Source organism: Passer montanus, unplaced genomic scaffold (genome assembly GCF_014805655.1).
Source record: "Passer montanus isolate IOZ18808 unplaced genomic scaffold, ASM1480565v1 scaffold103, whole genome shotgun sequence".
NCBI classification, from domain to species: domain Eukaryota; kingdom Metazoa; phylum Chordata; class Aves; order Passeriformes; family Passeridae; genus Passer; species Passer montanus.
In genome coordinates, this window is record NW_024356838.1 from 1273014 (window position 1) to 1295419 (window position 22406).

At 39.1% G+C, this 22406-nt stretch overlaps 2 protein-coding genes across 4 annotated transcripts; one reads left to right on the forward strand and one right to left on the reverse strand.

Annotated features, from left to right (window-relative positions):
- Positions 1–796: 796 nt before the first annotated feature.
- Positions 797–13173, reverse strand: DBT (dihydrolipoamide branched chain transacylase E2). Of its 3 annotated transcripts, none has more exons than XM_039717965.1 (12): positions 13035–13097; positions 10001–10065; positions 8922–9045; positions 8674–8749; positions 7523–7704; positions 7077–7204; positions 6005–6248; positions 5066–5232; positions 4376–4453; positions 3534–3725; positions 3316–3387; positions 797–2466 (listed from the first exon to the last, which is right to left on the reverse strand). In XM_039717965.1, the coding sequence occupies exons 6-12, from the start codon at positions 7164–7166 to the stop codon at positions 2299–2301; spliced, it is 1011 nt and encodes a 336-aa protein (XP_039573899.1). In that variant the 5' UTR covers positions 7167–7204; positions 7523–7704; positions 8674–8749; positions 8922–9045; positions 10001–10065; positions 13035–13097; the 3' UTR covers positions 797–2298. The 3 variants fall into 3 exon arrangements, with proteins under 3 accessions (XP_039573899.1, XP_039573908.1, XP_039573889.1); XM_039717974.1 differs by lacking the exon at positions 13035–13097 and adding an exon at positions 10763–10815; XM_039717955.1 differs by lacking the exon at positions 10001–10065 and having other exon boundaries at positions 13035–13173.
- Positions 13174–13982: 809 nt separating this feature from the next.
- Positions 13983–21716, forward strand: RTCA (RNA 3'-terminal phosphate cyclase). Its single transcript, XM_039718223.1, has 11 exons — positions 13983–14175; positions 14282–14382; positions 15252–15395; positions 16147–16270; positions 16751–16809; positions 17325–17466; positions 18591–18715; positions 18844–18902; positions 19486–19580; positions 20667–20771; positions 21133–21716. Exons 1-11 carry the CDS (start codon positions 14131–14133, stop codon positions 21235–21237), a joined length of 1104 nt encoding a protein of 367 aa, XP_039574157.1. The 5' UTR covers positions 13983–14130; the 3' UTR covers positions 21238–21716.
- The last annotated feature ends 690 nt before the right edge of the window (positions 21717–22406 follow it).

The window sequence follows — 22406 nt, forward strand, 5'->3', positions numbered from 1 at the left end:
GGTATTACATCACTAAGTATTTTACTCATTACTTTTGCCAATGCTAAAGAATTCTCTTGCTGAAGAATTTGACTGCAAATTTTCAAAGTCCAGACAGAAAAGTAATCTTTACCAGGATGTGCAGAGGGGTTATTACTCACCCCTTTTCATGGTTCCAATAACGAAAAATATTTAACATTCTATTTCTTCAAATAGCCCTTGGAGAAGATAAAAGGAGAACAAGTCTGTCAGGATCTTTTACTTCAATCAAATGGGAAGAGAGACAACAATAACTAGAAGGTTACTATTTGAGGCAGAAGCCATAAAACTGGATAGTTCTAACCAAATGAGCTGGAGTATAAAATGTGAGGATGAAATTTTAAAAGTATCATTACTTTGGTTATAATTCTACCACACAGAACTTAATAACAAAACAAAAAAAAATAACCCTCTCCAATCCACAAACAACTAAATACATTAATACCATTACCTACTTAAAAAGACACTAAGTACTTTAGCTTTCAATCTTCTCCTTGTGTAAGTAAAATTATTCTGTCTTAAGTATTTCAAATTAATTTTATTGCTTTCTTTCATACATTTCTATTTCCTCAATTTATTTTCTCAGTGATCATCAGATTAAAAAATATCCTAAGCCTTTAAACTAAGCCCTTACCACAACAATATACTTGTAGGAAAGTAGACATTAGGCTGTGTTCTTCTGGTAGCCTTGAGTACAGTATGTTCTTTAAGGCAAGAAGAAAGAGTTTGAGTCACCCATACAGGATTGCCTGCATAAAATTCACAAATAAAACCAACATTTTGTGGCTTTACATTTTTTATTAGGAATAAATAAATCTGATAAAAATGAAATAGGTGATAAGCACGATGTAACAGTCAAACTTTGCAAGAAATGACCTTTATATAAAAGACCCTTATACCACAATAGAAATGTTAATAGCACCTTACATGGATGCGCCACACTCCATACATTACCAGCTTTTCTCTTATTCAGTCTCAGCATCATGGATAGCAGGGATTCTACCTCTGGTAGCCTGTCTCACATCTTCACAGCTAAATGCAATAGACAACTTTGGTCTACCATTTTGAAGAATGCTCCTGTTTTTGATATATCTAAAAAAAGGAGAAAATGTCCATTTTGTGCGTTACAAATTCATTTTTAAGGCTATGTAACCGTCTTTTCTCATGTCTGTGTGAAACTTATGTGTTTAGAAGGTATTTATATCCAACAGTTTTCTTCATATCTTCCATTAAATCAGCAATCTTCATTATCTGTTGATTTTACCTTAAAGCCACATAAGTTTTCTGCTCTAAAGTCATTAACTTGAATCTATTCATTAGGTGCCTCATGTCTGAGTTTAAGAAGTCCTTATCTCACAGTGTTTTTTAATATCCATTTTTGTTGAATGTGATTAATCTATCAGATTCTAGTATCTGAATATCAATAACAGAATGCAAGATCATGATCAGCTTACTGTCAGGCTTACCTAATGACAGAATAATAAAACAAGATCCTTTTTTTATTTTGTTTTCTCTTTCTTCCTTGTTTCATTTTAACAGACAGATGCTTTCTATAAGAATAAAAAATAACTAGAAAGCATTAAGGGCTGAAACTACTTTCAGCCTTTAAAAATATAGGATATTCTAGAGAGTATTAAGGCCTTGATAGTTATCAATCAGTGTTATCAGTAAGCATTGGAGTAAATATGGCCTCTTCATTTACAGTTTGATAAAGAGTACCTGTGTAAGTAATTGCCAGAAAAAGTGGACTAGCAAAAGACTTAAGAGGTTTACTCAGTTAAACAATAAAAAGCTCTCTGGACATCTTACAGCTGAAGCATTAAAGGCATTTTATTTGTATATGATTTTTGCATAATCCCTTTTAGAAATTCAGATATTATTTGTTAAAATAAATTTATGTGTCCAAAATAGAAGAACTATGAGTATTCCCCCTCAAAATTTCCCTTCAGATTATAAATACTGCAGGTGTAGAGCAGTGGCACTCAGTTGCACCAGCCTGACAATCATTTTCATTATAAAAGGCAAAATAAAGACATTCCACCACCATATTCAGAAGCTGTGACCTACTCAGTTTGACAGTCTGCTGTAGATGAAATTACAGCAATACAAAATGAAAGAAGCAACAACTAATTGAGACTGATATCAGCTGTTGAGAACTTTCAACCAGGTAACATTATTATATAATGCACGTAGCAAAGGGCACATGTTAGCAGAGACAGCTTGTATAACTATTCAGTCTAATCCACAGAGTTTAAAGGCATATTCTAGCCATGGTTTCCTTTATTTAAGGTCCAGCAGCATGGAAGCAGGGTTCTCCAAGTAAGATTTCCACAAGTTAGAAAACCGGGCCATTGTAGCTCCGTCAATGATGCGATGATCAGCCGACCAACTCACATTCATTATTTGTGCTTTAAATACTTCACCTTTGCTATTAAACCGAGGAAGAACCTAAAAATCAGAGGAGGGACAAAACCAGAACTATTGAATTTAATACTTTCATTAGCAAATCTGCTTTTTTTGTTCTTGCTAATTTGTTGATCTAAATTAAAACATTCTGCTGAGTTAGACAGACAGCAGTAGCATCATGCTAAAAACCAAGACTTTTCTATTACTTTTTGTGCTGTGGATTAGAATTTATTGTAAGCCTGCATAATAAACAGTCATAGCCTTTTCCCACCATCATGGAAATACTGAAGTAGTAAAAGTTTTTCCTGACTCCAAAGTTTCTTCCTGAATAGTTTATTGCGCTTTCCTTAAAAGTGCAGTTTCTTTAAAGCACCTCTAAAAAAAAATGCTCAGAGGAGGAACACAGAAGTAATTTCAGTTAATACTAATTTCATTTCCAGCACTGAGTTCCAGTGTCTGTATTAAACAATTAAAGCCTGAGATTCAGAAAATATAAAACTGCCTTCACATCCAAAATTCTGTATGGATTCAGCTACCTGGCTTATGAAATTGAACTTAATTTTCAGAATACTTCTCAAGTTTTCTCCCTGCTGATAGCAAAATTGCTATTGCCATGTTGCAAAACTTGCTGAACTGTATTTATATTGTTTCTTACTAATCCGAAGGCTAAACATAGATGTGAGACAAATATAACAGGATTCTGGAAAATAAATATGAACCTTTGGTGCCAGAGACATCCAATTAAACATTTGGTGTGTGCAGTCATTTAAAAATACCACAAACTTTTCAGTCATGAGCTATGCATTTTCTCTGCAAAGACAGACTATATGTTCCATTTTCATTAAGATGACCTTAGCTAACACTCTCATCACTGAGATAAAGTTAATATACCTGTATCTTTCCAAGTGCTCCAATAGCTACTTCAGGAGGTAGTATCACTGGTTTGGCATAAGTGCCACCAATCTAGAAAAGAAAAAGGTGGGGATATTATTTAACAACATTTTTTCAGCAGATTGCCTCTTGAATTATTTGCTACAATTTTGTTCTTTGAATATTAAACTTCACTAAAGCTGCATTTCAGAAACAGCTCTCATTTTCCCTGTACTTACTGTGCCAATATTTGAAAGGGTGAATGTTCCCCCAGTGAGGTCACTTGTTCCCAGCTGGCCTGCAGAGCCCAAGGACTGGAGGCGATTTAATTCCACAGCAATGTCAAATACACTGCAGACTTGAACATTCTTCACATTTGGGACAATTAAACCTTGCTCTGTGTCCATTGCAACTCCAATGTTGTGTGAAGCCTGCAGCAAGTGCCATTAACCAGATATTAATATAAGCTGTCAACATAAAAGGTATTTTAGGTAAAATGCCACTTCAATCACATTTTCCTTATTTATCTTTTTAACTTGGAAAGTGCTGTATTTAATAAGCAACTCCTGCATACAGCTTTGAGGGGAGAAAAGTATATATATTTTTTTTAAATTAGCCTCACATCTGCAAACGGTGTCAATTGATGTTGACAATTCCACCTTCGGAGAATACAAAGTCCTGGAATCAACTTCACAATGAAAACATTGCACTTTAGGATGACCAGATGTGTAACAAAACATAAATAGCATATTTCAAAGACAACGCTAAAATTAAAAAGAAGAAAAAAAAGAAATTTGGTGTGTGCACAGTCATCTAAAAACACCACAAACTTTTCAATCATGAGCTATGCAGTTTCTCTGTTACAAAGGGAGACTCTGAATAACAAAGTGACTCTTACCTAACAAATTAGTGAAATAAGGCAAACAATAAATCAAATCTAGATCTCAGAATCTGAATACACAAATTATTTCCCTGCACAACATCATAATTTTGGTTCTCATAATTAGCTCAGACATTCTGAAAGACCCCTGTTAGACATTACTTTTCACTTTCTGCTCACATTTATCCATAGTTTACAAACCTTATATGTGACATTTTGACAGTTCTCATCCAAAGAAGCATTAAGAATGGGATACTGCAGCAATCCCAGAGAGGCTGCCTGTTAAATACAACAAAAGAAAACAAAATAGATTTTTGTATTTTATAATCAGAAAGCTCCATGGCAAAGAAGTAATGGTAGGAAAAAAAATTAGATTAATAACAATATGGAATGAGTGTTTTGGTAACACTCTGAGTACAATAGCATTACCAGACTAATCTGTACTTTCACTGCACATGAGTGCAACTGCCTGCTTTTCTGAACAGCAGAAGGGACAACAGTCAGTGACCTAAGGGATTCATTAGCAATACAAAGATTATAATAATAACACCAACAAGAACAATGATGCATTTCATATGACCTCAAAAAATACTGACAATTTCAAAAACTTGTTTTGTGTGATTCAAACACCTGGTGATGCTTACCTCCATATTGAATTATGCTGAAGGCACTCTATCTTTTCCCATTAATATTTCAAAAAATTTCAATGACGCTACATAACTCTACCTGCAATTCCAACTGTAAATTGATAAGTGGCTCAATAGACAAAAAACCAGTTTTCCTGTGATCTGTCATAACTCAGATGATAGAGATACATCTACAACAATCATTGAACAGATTTTGGCAAAACCTGTGTAAGTACTCCATACAGGGCTCTGCTGCAGGCCTCACCTTTATGAAGAAAGGCATAAAGGAAAGCTTGACTCCACGCATTTCAGCTAGAGGTTTCAGCTCCTCTCGCAGCTGAACAAGTTGAGTCAAATCAATCTCATCAGAATAACCAAAATGGGGGATCTTCAGGGCTGCACTCATAGTCTTTACCATGGCCTTCTGAAAACCTGGAAAATATTAATTGTCTTCTTAAACCAAAAAATGAGCTTCTGTGAAGTTATGGTGAAACTTCATCTGTTTCCATTAACCAAATAATACAACTTATGAAAACCAAACCAAAGCCAAAGCATAACCAAAGAAGAACAGCATGAAGAGCACTTAGTGAGTTATTCAGTTCATAGAACTCAATTTTGATGATGTAATACTTCAGATTATATTACTGCATCTCTCTCCTGTGTATGTATAAATCTGAAATCACAATATGATAATCTGCATTACGCTTTCCAGCCTCTCCAAATAAACACTGCTTGAAAGGCAAGCAAAAAATTTTAATCTTCCCCTTCTAATGTGATTTTTTGTTACCTTAGTGTCTTTTATGGCACTGTTCTCCAGAACAGGTGTGAATGCTACTCACATAATAGTGCAGTATGCTTTTACTAAACACTGATAATCACTTAAATTCACTGCACTTTATCACTAATTGCATAATGATTCCTACCATGACAAACCCACCATGACAAATCCTACGCATTTCAACACACACTTGAAGAATGAGCAAGTACAATTTGCAGCCCAACTCCATCCAACCAAAACATGAAGAAATATTTAATAAAATAATTTCAGCAGAGATGCTTCTTACAGAGAACATTTTCCTAAATGCTCAATTGCATAACAACCACATGAAACACACTCCTATCAAAAGGAATCAGCTACTCACAGAGCAACAGGTACTGGCAGTCTACTGTGACCACGGTCTCAAGACTATATTTCATGATTTACCTGTTACAGGTTCAGTTTTATCTTTTCCTGCAAATGCAATGGGTCTGGAAAGAGGAACGGGGATTTTGCGGGCTTTGTCCTTTGGAGCAGCTGGCACAGCCTCTGCTTTCCGCTGAGGTGGGACAATTTCAGCCTTCGGTGATGGAGGCAAAATAGCTCCTGTTTGTTTGGCCAAGTAGTTGAGTATATCTTCTTTAAGGATTCTGTTATCCTTTCCTGTCCCAACAACTTCACTCAATTTAATCTGAAAAGTATGTATCAAGCAGTGACACTTTTACAGCAACATAAAAATATCTTATAGTGTGAGCTGTGCTTAAAAATTATTCCGTATTAAGCAGTGACACTTTAGTTTTACAGCAACATAAAAATATCTTATAGTGTGAGCTGTGCTTAAAAATTATTCCCATTTCTGATATAACATATTTGCAGTTTTCTGTTCCTTTCTATAATTCATTAGGTATTCAACATAGTTCAAATCATCCAGAAGTCCCACTAGGTATTTGACTGCAAACTTCAAGGAGGAATTATGAATACTGTTAACCTCCTAATTAGGTCACAGGACCAATAGTGAAATATTAATTTGAGAAAAGCTATTTGTTACTTAATTCTCTCCTAAAAATGTATCAAGACCTTTCAAAACCAATGGAATATTCATAGGGAGAAAAAAAGCATGTAAAACATCACCTAGTATATCCTCTGCTCTAATACAAATCTGAAAAGCAAAACAAGGGTGTTTTTTTTTTATTTTTCCCTCCTACTTTCTCTGTAGAGATTCTCAGGAATCTCCTCTGACAGTTTCTTACTTTTATTCTAGAAAGGTTTTCTCAGTCTTCAGCCTAAAGCTGTCTTTTACCTAGCTGTCTTTACCTAGCTGTCTTTTAAGCCCAGTAATTCTTTTTCGATCCACCATAATCATCAGAAAGCACAACCCTCTTCATTTCTACAGCAGTTCTCACACATGTAAAATGCATTTGAAAGCAAGTGTTTCCTCTAGATCAGTGCTCTTCTAGTCAGCCAAACTGCCATAGAAAAGCTGGGTAAAATGCAGCAGGACCTTATTCAGCAAACCTACATTGTTCTCCATGGCCAGGCGACGAACTGCAGGGGTTGCTAATGTTTTGTGCCCTTTTATCTCTTGGTGAGTGTGCTCTTCATGAGACATAGGAGGTGTTTCAACAACATCTTCTTCTGAGGCAACACCTGCAAACAAAAAGAAAAAAATTAACTTGACTACATTATAAGCATTTGTTAAATTCCAACCTCAACCATTCTGTGACAGTTGAAGTTTTTAAGATTTACTTTGAATTAATGTGGATGGGAACACAGCTTGCTAAAGCTAAATATTCATGAGGAAATGTCTAGGCAATTTTAAACTTTCTCTACTCAAATTTCTTGACTTTATAAAGGGAAAATAATCTTTGAAGATTTTCAGAAGGAAAAAGTAAACTTCTCTGCCACTGATTGTTTTATGACAACAAACATAAAATATGCATGAGAAAAAAAAATGGCTTACAATACCTTTTGAAGCATCAATCTCAATGTCCACTAGTGGTTTTCCAACAAAAGCAATATCATCTATGCTGTAGTGGAGCTTTCTGATGATGCCATCATAACGACTGGTGATAGTAACAGAGGCTTTATCACTCTGCACTTCACAGATGCTGTCAAACTGAGACACACTGTCACCTTCCTTTATGTACCTGGGGGAAAGACACAGGCTACTGGGAAACACAGTCAGTGTAAAACCCTGTTCTGTGTATTCCTTTGGTAGCTTCAGTAATATACATCCCACAACATGGAAGCGCATTCCAGATAAGAAAACAAATTCATGCATCTTGTCTGACTGCCACAGAACCCTTTGTTGGGTAAAATGACAATGCATTCCAGATGAGAAAACAAATTCTACGTACTGGATATGTTGGCTACATGCATCTTGTCTGACTGCCACAGAACCCTTTGTTGGGTAAAATGACAAAATTATTATGAATATCATTACACACATATTACATTTACTTCAGTAAAGCAGAGTTCTCCTGTCAGATTATAAAGCACTTAAAAATAAGAATGAGCCCAGCTTAATCTGAATGCAAGGAAGTTGTTGGTTTCAACTTGTCAATATACCATCAGTTTCAGAAAGGAAATGGACAGGAGGGAACACTGTCTTCCATGCAGAGAGAGGTATTTGTACAGAGAACAAGGCCTTGGAACACTGCCTTCCTTCACTGTACACTTTGATTTTGTTTAATCCATTCATCCCTGGCTTTTTACAAACAATTTAGAAGTTCAAATCTTTTACTAAAAGCAACAGAGGACGGGTACAGGGGTACAGGGGTACATTCTTTAGGTCAATTATTTGTTTCTAAAGCTAAGTCTAAGTAAGCACAACAAAAGACAGGCCACCTGAACAAAAAAAAAGTCAATCACTGAAGGAAAAGCCTATATACAGGTGCATCCCATTCCTTCCAATTTTTCCACTCACAAATATATGAGACTGCAAACAAACAAAATAAAAAGCTCAGTATGTACAAGGTTCTAAAATGTGCAAAATGAAACCTGAAAAATTTCACTAGTAACCAAAAAATATTCTCAGATAACTCATTGATCATACAGCTAAAGCTGCTAAACTACCTGCTGATCTCTTAGTGTATTTCCAGGAAAGCAGAGCTTACCATTCTTTGACAGTCACCTCTGTAATTCCTTCTCCAATGTCAGAAAGCTTAAACTGGACAATTTGGCCACATGAAACTTGAAACAGAGAATAAGAAAATACAACATGTTTCATATTAAATACAAGCTACCAGACAGAAAAATCTGAATGCATCAGAAACAGTCCACATACCAGCAATATGCAAACCTCTAACATAACACTCATAAAATAACAAAGTAAAAGAAATTATTTTATTATGAAAAAGATTACCAGCAGATGTTCTGAATAATCGCTGTTGATGACTAAACTTGAGGGCAGATTTGTCAAACACGCACACATATTTTGATTTTATAAAGCGAATGCTGCTGCACGATCTAACGCGATGAATGCAAACCTGGGGAGAAAATCTCAAGGGTTAATACAGTGGAGGTAGAGCTCATTCAATATTCCCCATCTAACAGTCACACTAAAATAGTTTCATTCTAGTCTACATAAGACAGAAGTTCTTATGGAACACAATTACACTGAATACATTCTTGAATATACAGTAACCCCCTTCACATTAGCAAAAGCTTTGCCAGTTTTTAGCTTCATTCACTAACACAACACATGGGGAGATCAAAGCCACAGTGACATAACCAATTAACAAAAATCATGACAGGATTTGGTGAGTGATTCATCGCCTTTGTTTCTCTCAGGAATTAGCTTAATCAGGACAGGCACACAAAAAGCACAAACACACTATCAACCACATCAGATATCTGAAATAGTCCTGTCCAGGATGAATGCTGGAAGGTTTCCCTAGACTGCACAGAAAACCAGCATATTTGTCCCATCAAAGGTTGATCAGAAGTACTAATCAGTAAGAAATTCACACCAGAGGGCCCAGAGAGTTGCCCTTTCATTTTTGTTCCTATACAGGACGCAATCATCTTTAAGTAAACATTATCCCAAATCAGCTTCAATGATATTTGCAGATAAGAAGTGGCCATGAGATGGTTTTTTTTCATGGTTACAATAATATCTATCCGGAAATCAACTTAAAGGGTTTACAGAATTTTCTGAAAGATTCTTCAGACAAAACTTTATGCTTTAAAGCCTCTTGTAATCAGTCATGATTGTGATCATAAGCAAAGTTGGTAGTGCTTGCATTGACATAAACAGGTCATAATCTCAACACAAGTTAGTTCAGACATGTTCTTATCCAGTAAAATTTATTACATTTCATGTAATTCTAGTGTTATGTTGTCTTAAGAGTGCTGTAAAATTTATAAAAATAACAATTTCTCTGTAGATACGATCTCTAACTAATTTAGAGATATGAAAAAAATTCAGGTGCTACAATGTACCTCAAGTAGCTCAAAACTGTAAAATTTAGAAATTATCTTCTTAGAGGAGCCAGAAAACAGCACACCTGCATGGGAAAGTTCATTTTAACTTCTTGTTTAAAAAATCCTTTCAGTAATTACAGAGCATATCAAACTTCTTGTTTCCCTCCCCACACCCCAAACTGTTCAACTACTTGCTATCACTTTTCAATTTAAAAAGTGCATTATTCAGCAGGCCATACAATTCTGAACTGACAATGTACTCATTTTCTGTATTAATTAACCCAGCACTGCAAGTTATATTTAATATCCCCTTTCTTTAAGGAACAAACATTTCTACAACACAGTCTACCATGATGGACACAACAAAGTTATATCATTTGTTACCTTTAAGTTGCCTGCCACTAAGATGGTACCTACTGATTTAGAATTAGTGTTTTTCTAATTCCTATAACAAGCAAATAGAAAATCTTTTCATTAGTTCTCCAAACAACTTTCCATATTCAACAATCAGGTAACATGGCAACTTCAAGCTACGAAAAATCATACTTTAGGAATACATTTAAAACTCACATTAAATTACAAATCTGGTATACAATGTACATCTTCACAATCCTATTTTTCTTCTTTTTTTAATTCTGGGTTACTTCCCACTTGAAGGTTACATGTTTACATAAAAATGTTACGGAAAAGAATTGTTTAACTAGATCTTTTTTGTCACAAACTTGTAAAAACTCTCTTTTCTCTTTACATGACCCTAAATGAAAAACATTCAGTATTTACCTGTGAAGATGATCACAAGGAGCACATCAAATCTCTGAACTATTTCTAAATGTGAAGTTTCACAATGATTTCCATGTGATTTTTAACCTTTGGTTACCAATGCAGGTAGTGAATTAGTAATGTCACTGCCAAAAAAAGAGACTAGTGTTGTTATTGCAGAGTACCCATGCTGTTTCATATTATATCTGTAGGAATAATTCAAAACTACTGCATTTTAAAAAACATAATCTTTTTGGTTTTCAGTTTTGCACGTTCTCTACCAAAAAGTTGCTGTGCTAGTATGTTAAAGTAATAATACAGGACACAATCTCTTCACAGAGCAGTGTTCCTTACTAACAAGGAAAAAATTAAAATCCATTAAACAAAGAGACTGTGCTTACAATTTCAGCATTTAATCACCATAATACTGGTGTAATGCCAAACAAGGAAATAAAAATGGCACACAAAAGACAAAATTAGCTCTAACATCCATAGCATACCCATTTACATATTTTGATGTCTGTAAAAATCTATCAGTTAACCCCAAAGATAACTGCTAGTACTAAGCTTGTTAATGTGGCTACTACTGCCCTAAACAGCAACTTAAAGGCAATACTGCCACAGCAAGGGAACACCTGTCCTGTGCAAGCCTGGGACGTGCAGAGTGACTCTGGAAAAAGGACCCGAGGGCCACTCGAGTCCCCTGCTGGGCCTGAGGCCACACCAGCCTGGCTGCCAGAGCTGTGTCTGACCCCAGCCGAGGGGCAGCTGAGTGCACTCAGGGGAGCTGCCCTGGCCCTCGGGCTCAGCTTTGGCTCTTTCCTTAAAAACAAGTCAACTCCGGTTGTCTAAACTACCACTGATCCTGAAAATGTATGCTGGCCTCAGACCAAAATATTTGTAAGCAGCCTGCAGAGAACTGATTACCTGATGGAGTAACACTGAATTTCCAAGCCAAATTGAACAGTTCATGCTCACAGGCAATGACTTTGCATTAAAGGATATTGAAGTGCTGAACTCTCTTGACTTCTGTCCCACTGAGTCATTTTAATGAACACTTCCTCACATTAGATGTGTTTTGCATATATATTCTGTATTTCCCTGTACATTTACCTATATACTAAAGCAACATCCCTGGTAATGTGTTTTAATCCAATGTCACCCTCATCCAAATACCTGGCTCACATCCCAGTGTCCAGGTAACTGCCATTCCCTACCACTTCACACAGATTCAAAATGTGCTTGCAGGAAACACACACTATAAACCAGCCAATTCTATAGTTCAGCATGTACATAGATAAGATGAGCATTTTCATCTTATCAGAATCTCCCTCTGGATTTAAGAGTAGAAGGTTAGAAACACAACTTAATAGAAAGTGCTATTTTCAATGCTCCTAATTAGTAAAATTATTTATACTTATAAGTTACTGGCTGAAAGCCAGATTACAAAAGTATCATTTAAAAATTCCTCATCATTATGCCTTAAAATTACAATATGAACTATTAAGAGAAAAAATATACTAGAAACTGGAACTGATCCTTAATTCTGTTTCTAAATTTCAAAAATTATTTCTTCTCTGACATCCCACAAAATAGGGATGACACAATTGGAAATCAACACTCTTCACAATAGCAAGAAGACTATAATACAAGAAGACAGAAGAAAACATGAACTATGTTCACGAAACTGTAAGTATCTCAAAAAGGCAACCACATAGATTAACTTCTTATGGCAAGCTATCTCAACTACTTTTCAAGTATCAAGGCTCCTGGGATTCAAAGAAATACGTTTCCCTTTTTTGTCTGTGTATCCACACCGTCTCCGTGCAGATGCGGTATGCAAAGGGAGCTGATGTGTGGGCGGAGAAGCGGTGATGGCAGAGCAAGGCATAGGCAAAGCAATAATGGGATGACTTAGAAATAACAGAAGAGCAGGATGTCACTGTTTTATCACAGAAAGGCACACGTTTCTTTCTCAGGGAGCATGGGCAAGGGCAGAGCGGGGAGAGGGTGCCAGCCCTGGGGGTCCCCGTGCAGCGCGGGGCGGGCGGTGCCAGGCCCCGCCGGGGTCCCGGTCACCCGCGCGGAGCACGAGAGCGCACAGCGGGGAGGGAGCTGAGGCGCTGCCCGGCCCCGGACACCGCCGAGGCGACAGCTCGGCGAGCGCATCGTGTTTGCAGAGGCGCGGTGCGCCCGCCGCACGGCAGGAGCAGCGCTCGGGGATGCCAGGAGCTATCTCTCCACCCCGGCCGGCCGGGAGCGCCGCCGCCCGCGGGGTCCCCGCTCCCCTTACCAGGCGCCCCGCGGCTCGGCAGCTGCTCCTCAGCGCGGTCACGGCCGCCATCTTCCCGCGGGCGGAGCGGCCCCGCACACACCCCCGGCACAGCCAACCGGCGGCGGCCGCGCCGCCACAGCCAACCAGGACGGGCGGGGGCCGCGGGCCGGGAGGCGCTCGGGGCCTGCACACGCCCACGGGAGGGACCGCGAGAGCCGTGCGGGGCTCCCGGGCCGCAGCCGCGGGCGGCGGTAGCGGGAAGGGCAGCGCGGAGAGCCCGGCCATTCATTCCCCATACACCTGTATTAAAGTCCCGAGCGCGCCTGCCAGAGCAACACGCCCGTGTCTGCGGTTCTGCGTGGTGAAGGGTCGTTGTAGCCGGCTGGGGGTCGACCTCTTCTCCCAGCTGACGAGCGACAGGGCATAGTCTTAAAATAGGCCAGGGGAGGTTACCTTGAACATTACGTAGAATCTCTTCACAGAAAGGGTGATTAGACATTGGAACGGGCTGCCCAGGAAGGTGGTAGAGATACCGACTCTAGAGGTGTTTAAGGAAAAGAGTGGACGTGGTACTTAATGCCATGGTTGACATGGTGGTATTCGCTCATGGGGTGGACTTGATAATCTCAGAGATCTTTTACAACCTAATTAATTCTGTGATTCTGCAGCAAACTAGCTCGCAACGAGGAGGGCAGCAGTCCGGCCGCTCTCCTCCGGCGGCAGCGCTGCACCCATAGCTCTGAGCTCTCTCGGTTGTTACCGCTCCGGCCCTCGGGACAGGGGAAAGGCATTGCCTCCTGCGGAGCGCGGTCAGTACCGGGGGGACAATGGAGCTACTCCCGGCCCCCGCCGGAGCGCCGAGCCCGCCGGCGGCTCCTCCCCGCGGCGGAGCCGCCCCGACCAACCCCCGGCGGCGGGCAGGGAGGCGCTTCCGCTCTGCGCCTGCCCGGCACCGCCGCCCGCCCCCCGTGCCGCTACCGCAGCATCCCGGGCGCGCCGCCGCCGTTAAGCGCTTCTGGCCCCGGGGCTGCTTCGCCGAGGTCTCGCCGTGTTTAGGGCCCCGCCGGGATCCCATCGGCGCGGCCTCAGCGAGAGACACCGCTCATCGCCAGCCATGGACGGGGACAGGGTGGAGATAGACGGCGGGATCATGGAGGGGGTGAGCGCCAGCGGGCCGCGGCTTACCTGGCACCGGGCAGCGGTACGGGCCGGCCGGGTGGGCGGGAAGTGCCGTAGCGCCTGACGAGCGCCGTTTCTCCGTGCAGGGCGGGCAGATCCTGCGGGTGTCCACAGCGCTGAGCTGCCTGCTGGGGCTGCCGCTGCGGGTGCGCCGGATCCGCGCCGGGCGGAGCCAGCCCGGCCTCAGGTGAGACCCTCCCGGGCGGTCCCGCGGCCTCAGCCGGTCACTTACGGCGTGTGGGGCCCCCCCGGGCTGGGCCACGGCCACGCAAGGCCTCGGCTGCTCTCGTCTGAAACGTTTGCTTTTCTATTGCTTCAAAAGAGCCTTTTTGCTAGAAAATCCCGTCTGTGGCTCTCATGGAGTGAGAGGGAACGCTGCGGCGTGAAGCGGGCTCGGTTCTCTTGCCGGTGCCCTCAGCGCGGGTCCCGCCCCGGGCCGCAGGTGAGGGCGCGGCCCGGCCGCTGCCTCGGAAATGGTTGCACAGGTGCTGAGAGGAACACGCTTTGACACAGGGAACACACTGATGTAATGCCTGAGCAAAGCATGGCTTACCGAGCGTACAGTGCTAAGAACAGTTAATGCACATCCTAGTGTTGATACAGTTAGCGTATTTCCAGTGTTACGAACAGTTGGTGTATTTCCTATTTAGATTACCCTAACAAATGGAAACAAGCACAAGGCAAGTGCACAGTAAACCTCTTAACTCTCTTGTAGCACTGCAACCGGTTCTGGCTCAGCCAGTGTTGCCATCGTTATCCCAATGCATTTCTGTCCAAGCATTTATCACATTAGGACAAGTGGCTGCTCTGGTATCTCGTCTATCTGTCTTGGGCCCATTCTAGTGGAAAAGATACCAGAATCCTGCATATCCTAGTATGGCCTGAATGCTACTCCTTTGGCTCCTGTGATCTCAGAAGTACTGCAGCAACCAGAGTGAATTTCTGATCCGAAATTTGCAGTTGTAGTTTTTTAGTTGGTGTTCAGTGGTTGTTTTAATGTAACATAAGCATGTAGTCTACTTGTATGTGTCTTTAACTGTGTATTGTCACTCTAAGACCTCAGCATCTGTCTGGATTGGAGATCATTCGAGATTTGTGTGATGGGAAGCTGAATGGTGGAGAAATTGGCTCAACAGAAATAACCTTCACTCCTGGGAAGATCAAAGGCGGAACCCACATAGCAGATACAAAAACAGCAGGGTATGTCTTTGTACACCAGCTTCTGATAACTTTAAAAATTACACAATGAGGGGGGGAAGAACATTTATACTTTGGTAGTGACCCAGGATATGTGCTGCCCAAGCTAGATTTATGTGACCAAAGAACCTGTAGTGTAGGCAGGAGATGCATGAAGTACATGTGAAGTCTAAAAGTCTGATTGATATAAAAGCTGAATGCTTGGTTCATGTAATGAAAAAAACAGCTGCCCGTGACTTTAAAACTTCAGGTGTAATTTCCTCACATTAGTGTGTTACATACCAGACCAAATGCATTAAATTAGATAAGTATCTCACACCCATGAGGTCTGAAATAAACACCATATAATGAGGTAAATTTTGACATTTTACTTATGCTCATAGTAGCACAGTATGTCATATTGCTCTTTTGAAAATGGGAACATATTCATGTATTAAAATGTTACTGCTGCCTAAGCCTTTTCTGCTACCTAAACCCACAGTTTTCATCATTATATTAAGGAAGATACATAACTTTATTTCAAACAGAACTATTAAAGATGCAGTTATTGTGAAATTAAAACTTTCATATTTAGGCTTGCTAAGGACATGAAGTTTTAAAGTGGTGTCTTTTAAGACTAATAATTTTAATATAATTTTACTAGAACATTTACTTTTGTATTTTATTTTTTAAATGTTCTTTGATATATAATGATTCTTTGGAATTCTATGGATTATGAATGTGTGACATTTGAGTATCTTACAATTGCTTTTAGGAGTGTGTGTCTACTGATGCAGGTAGCAATGCCCTGTGTGCTGTTTGCTGCTTCCCCATCAGAGCTTCATTTAAAAGGTGGGACTAATGCGGAGATGGCTCCTCAGATAGACTACACAGTCATGGTAGGGAGAAGTTCCTTTGCCTTGGTGCCTCTTCCCTGAACGTGTGTGCAATGTAACTGCTGTTCCTCTGTTGCTCTCACTGCGAGTCTTACTGCGAGTCTATTTGTGATCATGGAATATAACACTGTTAGTGTACTGGATGTAGAGAGCAACCAGCGTTTCATGGAATTTCCTGAAATGGCAAAATGGCAAATAGTCTCTTTGGTTTTAATTACTACAGAAAATTTCACTTAAAATGTGTTCTTTTTTCTAGAAGTGCTGTGAAGTACTCTTATTTTTTCTGTAAGAAAATCCTTTTACACAAAGTGACATTGAGAATGAAGTACGAGGATGGATGAGACTGGCTATCTTTTTTTTTTAATAATGCAACTGAAATTTTTGTGTTGAGCTTTTTTTTTTTCTTTTAAGATTGCATAACATAGCGGGAAATTATCAGTGCAAAATAAATTCACTGTCTGTTTTTATATGTTTACTTTTCAGGTTTTCAAGCCAATAGTCGAAAAGTTCAATTTCACATTTAAGTGTGACATAAAAAGGAGGTGAGTTGTGGAGCTGTGCAGCAGAGCTGGGCCTTACTGAACCCATGTGTGAGCAGAGGCACACACAAGGGGCTCTCAATCAAACTGAGGGGTGAATTTATAATACATGAACTAATCTGCATTAGCTGTCCCTGTGTGTAGTGTCACATGTGATGAATGGGATAGGGTTCTTGGCTGTCTTTTCTTTTCATTGCTGAGTCTACAGCTGCTGTGTAATGTTTCCTGTTGGCTCCCCTGAGGGGAGCACATGCTGAACAGACAGTGCATTACTCAGCTTTTTCCAAGGAGCCAGTTAGGTTGGTGTTAGGAAGTTAAGATGTGAATTACAGAGGATTACTGTTAAAGAGCCTAATTCCATTATAAGGGTTTCTAAGGCACACATCAAGAAAATTTGTATGTACAGTAACAGGGAACATAAAAATACATAGAAAAGTATGTGAAGAGCCTCCTGGCTCTTTTCTTGGTTTCCTTGTGATCATTGCATTTAATTATGTCCAATTATTGTTTCTAAATAGGGGCTACTATCCTCAAGGAGGTGGTGAAGTTGTGGTCCAGATGTCTCCAGTCAAAGAGCTGAGCCCAATAAACTTGACAGAACGTGGCACAGTGACAAAGATTTATGGAAGGGCATTTGTTGCTGGAGCACTGCCTATCAAAGTAAGTGCTTATCATGGCTCTGGTAGCATCCAACTTTATAATAGCCATAAAAAATTGCATGCAATCTGCTCAACATTCTTCTACTCTATTTCCTTTTGCAGTCTTACACAAGCTAAGCAACCTTATTAAATGGTTTCAGTTACTGAGGCTGTAGAATTTTATATTGGACATACCTAAAATTCATTCATTGCACAGCAGTGTAGAGCTAAAACAGGAAATGAGAACTGTATCCTCATCCTTCATAGGACTATTCAAAAGTCTTTGGCATATATTGAGGGATACCTTATATTTGATTTATGTATTCTTCATGTGTATTGTTTTAAATCTGAAATTAGGACCCTTGTTCATAAATTTATGAGCACTGTAATAGGTGGAGCCAGTCTACAACAAGTTTTTCAACCATTGCTAAGGGTATTAGAACAAGTTAAGGGTAGGTTTAGCCAAAAATAAAAGGAGATAAATTTGCTCCTTTATATCTCCTTTCTATTCTTCCTGTCCTGAGTGCTGGGATCTCCTTGAGGTTCCTTCTCACATACAGGCTAGGAATTGGTAGAGGAAGGAAGAAGAGAAGCTGAGTTACTTTTTGAAAAACTCAGGACTCCTGGTTTTGGTCTTAAAATCTGCAAACCTGTGAATATAGCTGTAATTAGATCACAGGAATGGGATAAGCTTCGTATGTCTCCATTTGCTTGTAATGTAAAATTGTTAATCTGTGTATTGGCTCTTACAGAGTATATTCTGTACATAATAATTGTGGGGTGGGGTTTTTGCACTTGGCTTTGGGGTGGGTTATTTTTAGAATCTAAAGTTTTGCAACAAGACTAAAATAAAATTTCTTTCTCTATGAATGAAGAAAAGTTCTTGAATTTCTATTGATATTGATATTTCTACATACATTTCTAAAGCTGTCATTTTTACAGGATTTAATGTTACTTTATTTTGTAGAAAAACTTTCAGAAAAAAAATCACATTTAGTTCTTGCTTGTAGGGGTTTATTACAATCTTTTTTTTTTCTAATTAATAAAGGGGTAATTTGGGGATTAACTGTAATAATTGAATTTATGAGGAAAAAGTATTGCTATATTACATAATTTAATTACTGGGTTTATGTCTTGTCTTGTTAGCTGGCAAAAGACATGTCAGCAGCAGCAGTGAGATGCATCAGAAGAGAAATCAGAGACCTGTACATTAACATTCAGCCTGTCAGAGAACCTGATGATCAAGCTGTTGGGACTGGAAGTGGAATAATGTGAGTCCAAGCTTCCTATTGTTACCTCTGATCTTTTTGGTTAATTAGCTGGATCTTGATTACATAACTGATAAATAAACTGTAATATGAGTGATTTTGATTTTAATTATTTTTTGTTTTCTGCTTAGTATTGTTGCAGAGACCTCAACGGGTTGTTTGTTAGCTGGGTCATCACTTGGCAAGAGAGGTAAGAATTCCATTAATTCTCTGAGACTTACTTCAGATTCCAATTTGTTATTGGTATATTAAGTTATCATCTGTTTAAAGATCTGATGCTCTGAATGCTTCATTTTTAAATATATGCTTTCAGAAATAAAGGACAACAGAAATTAGCAGATTTAAAACATAGTAAATGGAAATTTTAAAAAATTACAGAACTGTTAACTTTACCTTGTACCAGAATGGGGAATCACTGGAAATATTTCTGAACTTTAGGAGCATAGCCTTTGTGTTTTACATTTGAAGTTTTTGCTCAAGAGTGAATCTAGATTAAAATGAATGGAAGTGATCTTGGTTTTAAATTATTTGAATAAAATGTTTTTCTGACTAAATGAAGCTACTTTCTTTCCACTGCTTAGGAAGTATGAACTATATATGAGCATAAGATGGGAAAGGTTTTTATAAGCAGACATTTGAGGCAGCATTAGGTTGAAAGAAAATAAGATCTAAAAAGTTGACAATTTCTTGGGTTGCTTTCTAGGTTTGTTTTTTTTTTTTTTAACTTTTAAAACTTGAAATAGTAATTTTCAGCTTTCTGATTTCTGTCTTAGGAAAGAATGCTGACAAGGTTGGCATTGAAGCAGCTGAGATGCTGCTTCAGAATCTTAAACATGGTGGGACTGTGGATGATTCTCTGCAAGACCAAGTAAGGTTCCTGCATGTGTTTACATGAAGTAGCAAGAACATGCATGCACTACTTGTAAACAATATAGATCTGAATAGGGAAGGAACAAGACGTTAGTTAGTCTCAGAGATGTGTAGTCACAACATCACTAAAATTAGCAAATTACATACAGTTTTTAGGAACCACAAATGCTTTTAGCATTGTACCACCCCTTTCTCTAACCCTCAGTAAGTATGGAAGAAAGAGGCAGGAATTGGCTTCTATTTGGCATTCCATGTAGTGCAGTGATAATAGCTCCCTCCTTGCATATATAGATTGATACTAAGGGAAGGCATTAGAGAATATTTAGGACATGCTCCCAATTATCTTGCTCTCCTAATTTCATTTGATCATGAAGGCTCTCCACTGCCTTATCTTAGCCTGATAAGAATCTTGGGCTGGTTCAGCTAGGATGATGCTAACTCTTAGCTGTAAACACCTGGGCACACATTAATATTATGTAGTATAATAAGTATTTGGGTTTTGGACTCACCTACTGTTTTCAAAGCATGCAAGTACCATTGATGGGAACAAGCCACAGCCAGAGTCACTGTGTGTGGGAACTGCACAGAGTTAGTCACACCTTGCAGTATTCTTGTTATGGTGACGTTTTTAAGTCAAACCAAAGGTTTTTAGATGTCTGTCTGGTAAATATGTGATCAGGAAGTGTTTGAATTAAAGTACCTCTTCCTGAGTTTCTCTCCATGTGGGTAAACTACTAATCTGGAGTCTGATGTGACTTTGGGGAATTTTGGGGTAATATGGTGGGGAAGAGCCAAGTTAAATGTAGTAACAGGAATTCAGGGCCAGGAATTCAGTAATAGGAATTCAGGGGCAAACTCCAGTGTGGAAAAGTAGCCCTTCTGTAATAGGCATTACAGTAGCAATCTCCAAACTTCTAGAGCCATGGATCACTCTTCAAAGTCAGCTTCATGAAACTTTTATGGAACTTGGAAGACTAAATTTTTATATTAACTGACATTTTGCATATTTTAGTTGGGTTTTTTTAATCAATAAATTCCTAGAATCTGAAGAATGACTTAATAATTACCTTTCCCTCCCTTTCAGCTGATCATTTTTATGGCATTAGCAAAAGGAGTGTCTAGAGTGAAAAGTGGACCAATTACACTTCATACTCAAACAGCTATACACTTTGCAGAGCAGCTAACAAAGGTGAGTCCAAACATTCAGGAAGTTTTAGCTATCAATTTTCTTCCAGTAATTTGGCAATGTACAGTTCATCAGGCAGTGCAAGCTGAACTTGATCATGGAGGACAAGCATTGATAAAACAATTGCTATAGTATTTACCTGGAAGTTTTCCTGTAGAAAGTGAGCATACTCGAGAGTTAAAGGCTTTTAGAATAATTAGATACTACTCTTACCACATTTATTTAAATGGGTTCTTGAACTAAATCTGTCAAAGCTGTAATAGCATAAACACGTGGCAATACAATTATTGGATATCTGATACTCAATATTTAAACTGCTATATGTGATAACTTAATTAGTGATGTATTTCTAATCCTCTTCTAGGCCAAATTTACTGTGACAAAATCAGAAGACGAAGACCCCGGTAATGATACCTACATCATTGAGTGCCAAGGAATGGGGATGATAAACTCAAATTTACAGTGTTAAAAAAAGAAAAGAAAAGGCAGCAAGCTGCCAAAAGCAACACTCAGCATACCTCAGTGATGTATTGCACTACACTTCATTGGATGTATGATCTGCCTGAAGAGGAGGAGCCTTCTGTCACATCAGAGTGATTTAACTTGAAGGTTGATGTCAGTCTTTTCCTTGGTATGGTGAAAATCTGTCATGTGAAAAATGAAAACTTTACTTTGGTTTTTTTTTTTACTATTAGCAGCAAAACAAGTAGCAACAGGACAGCAAATAGCATATACTGTATGTATGCAAGAGCTTCAGTTAGAGGCTTTGAACTTTACCTAAGTAGAAAATAACTATTTTAGTTCCGTATTTCTTTCACTTTTAAAAACTGTAAGTTTTGTTCTCTGGAAACCTTTATGTTATGAGGTACATGGAATGAAATGCACCATCAAATCTGTATTGCTGTTCTTCCTTGGCCATTTGCTAAATAATAAAGCAGTATCACCTTATAGCAGGCTGGTATTTATATTTGCTGTTACCTCAGCAGGTTGTGCTTGGGGAAGGTGGATACAAAATAAATTTTCAGCAGCATAGTTTATTTTTCTCCCTACAGGAAGAAGACTCAATACATAAGATAATATTTTAAATCTTCTTTTTTCATCTATTTTATAATAGATGCTCAGGCAAGCTAAATCAATGTACCACATTACAGCCCAGACACCAAGTATTAGCTCCATGATAACATTTTATTTTCTAGCTACAGTTGTCCTTGTCACTGAGCATACTAACTGAGGCTACATGTTCACTGAGGTGGTGTTCTTTTTGAGGGGAGTATTTAATTTCAGCTGACAGTAGGGTGCTGTTGAACACACATATAGACACAGTACCTGTGTGTATGGACATGGAGCACTGTAAATACACACAATTTGTGTAGGCATATAAAATCCAAGCGTGTTGTCCCCTATCTGGGCATTAAGTAAAGAAGAGCTTCTACCAGGCTGGTGTTGATCATGCTACAAAAACTTCCTCTAAAGTAGAAGGAAGAAAGGAGAAATAGGGCACCATTGGTTTTGTATATGAAGACCCAAATCAAGGAGTTGGAATCACTTAAGGAAGACTGTATAAATGCACTCTGGAAGCTGGGAGTGATTTCCAAGTTTCTCAGCCCATCCTGCAGCCATCGTTCTAAGATTTTTTTT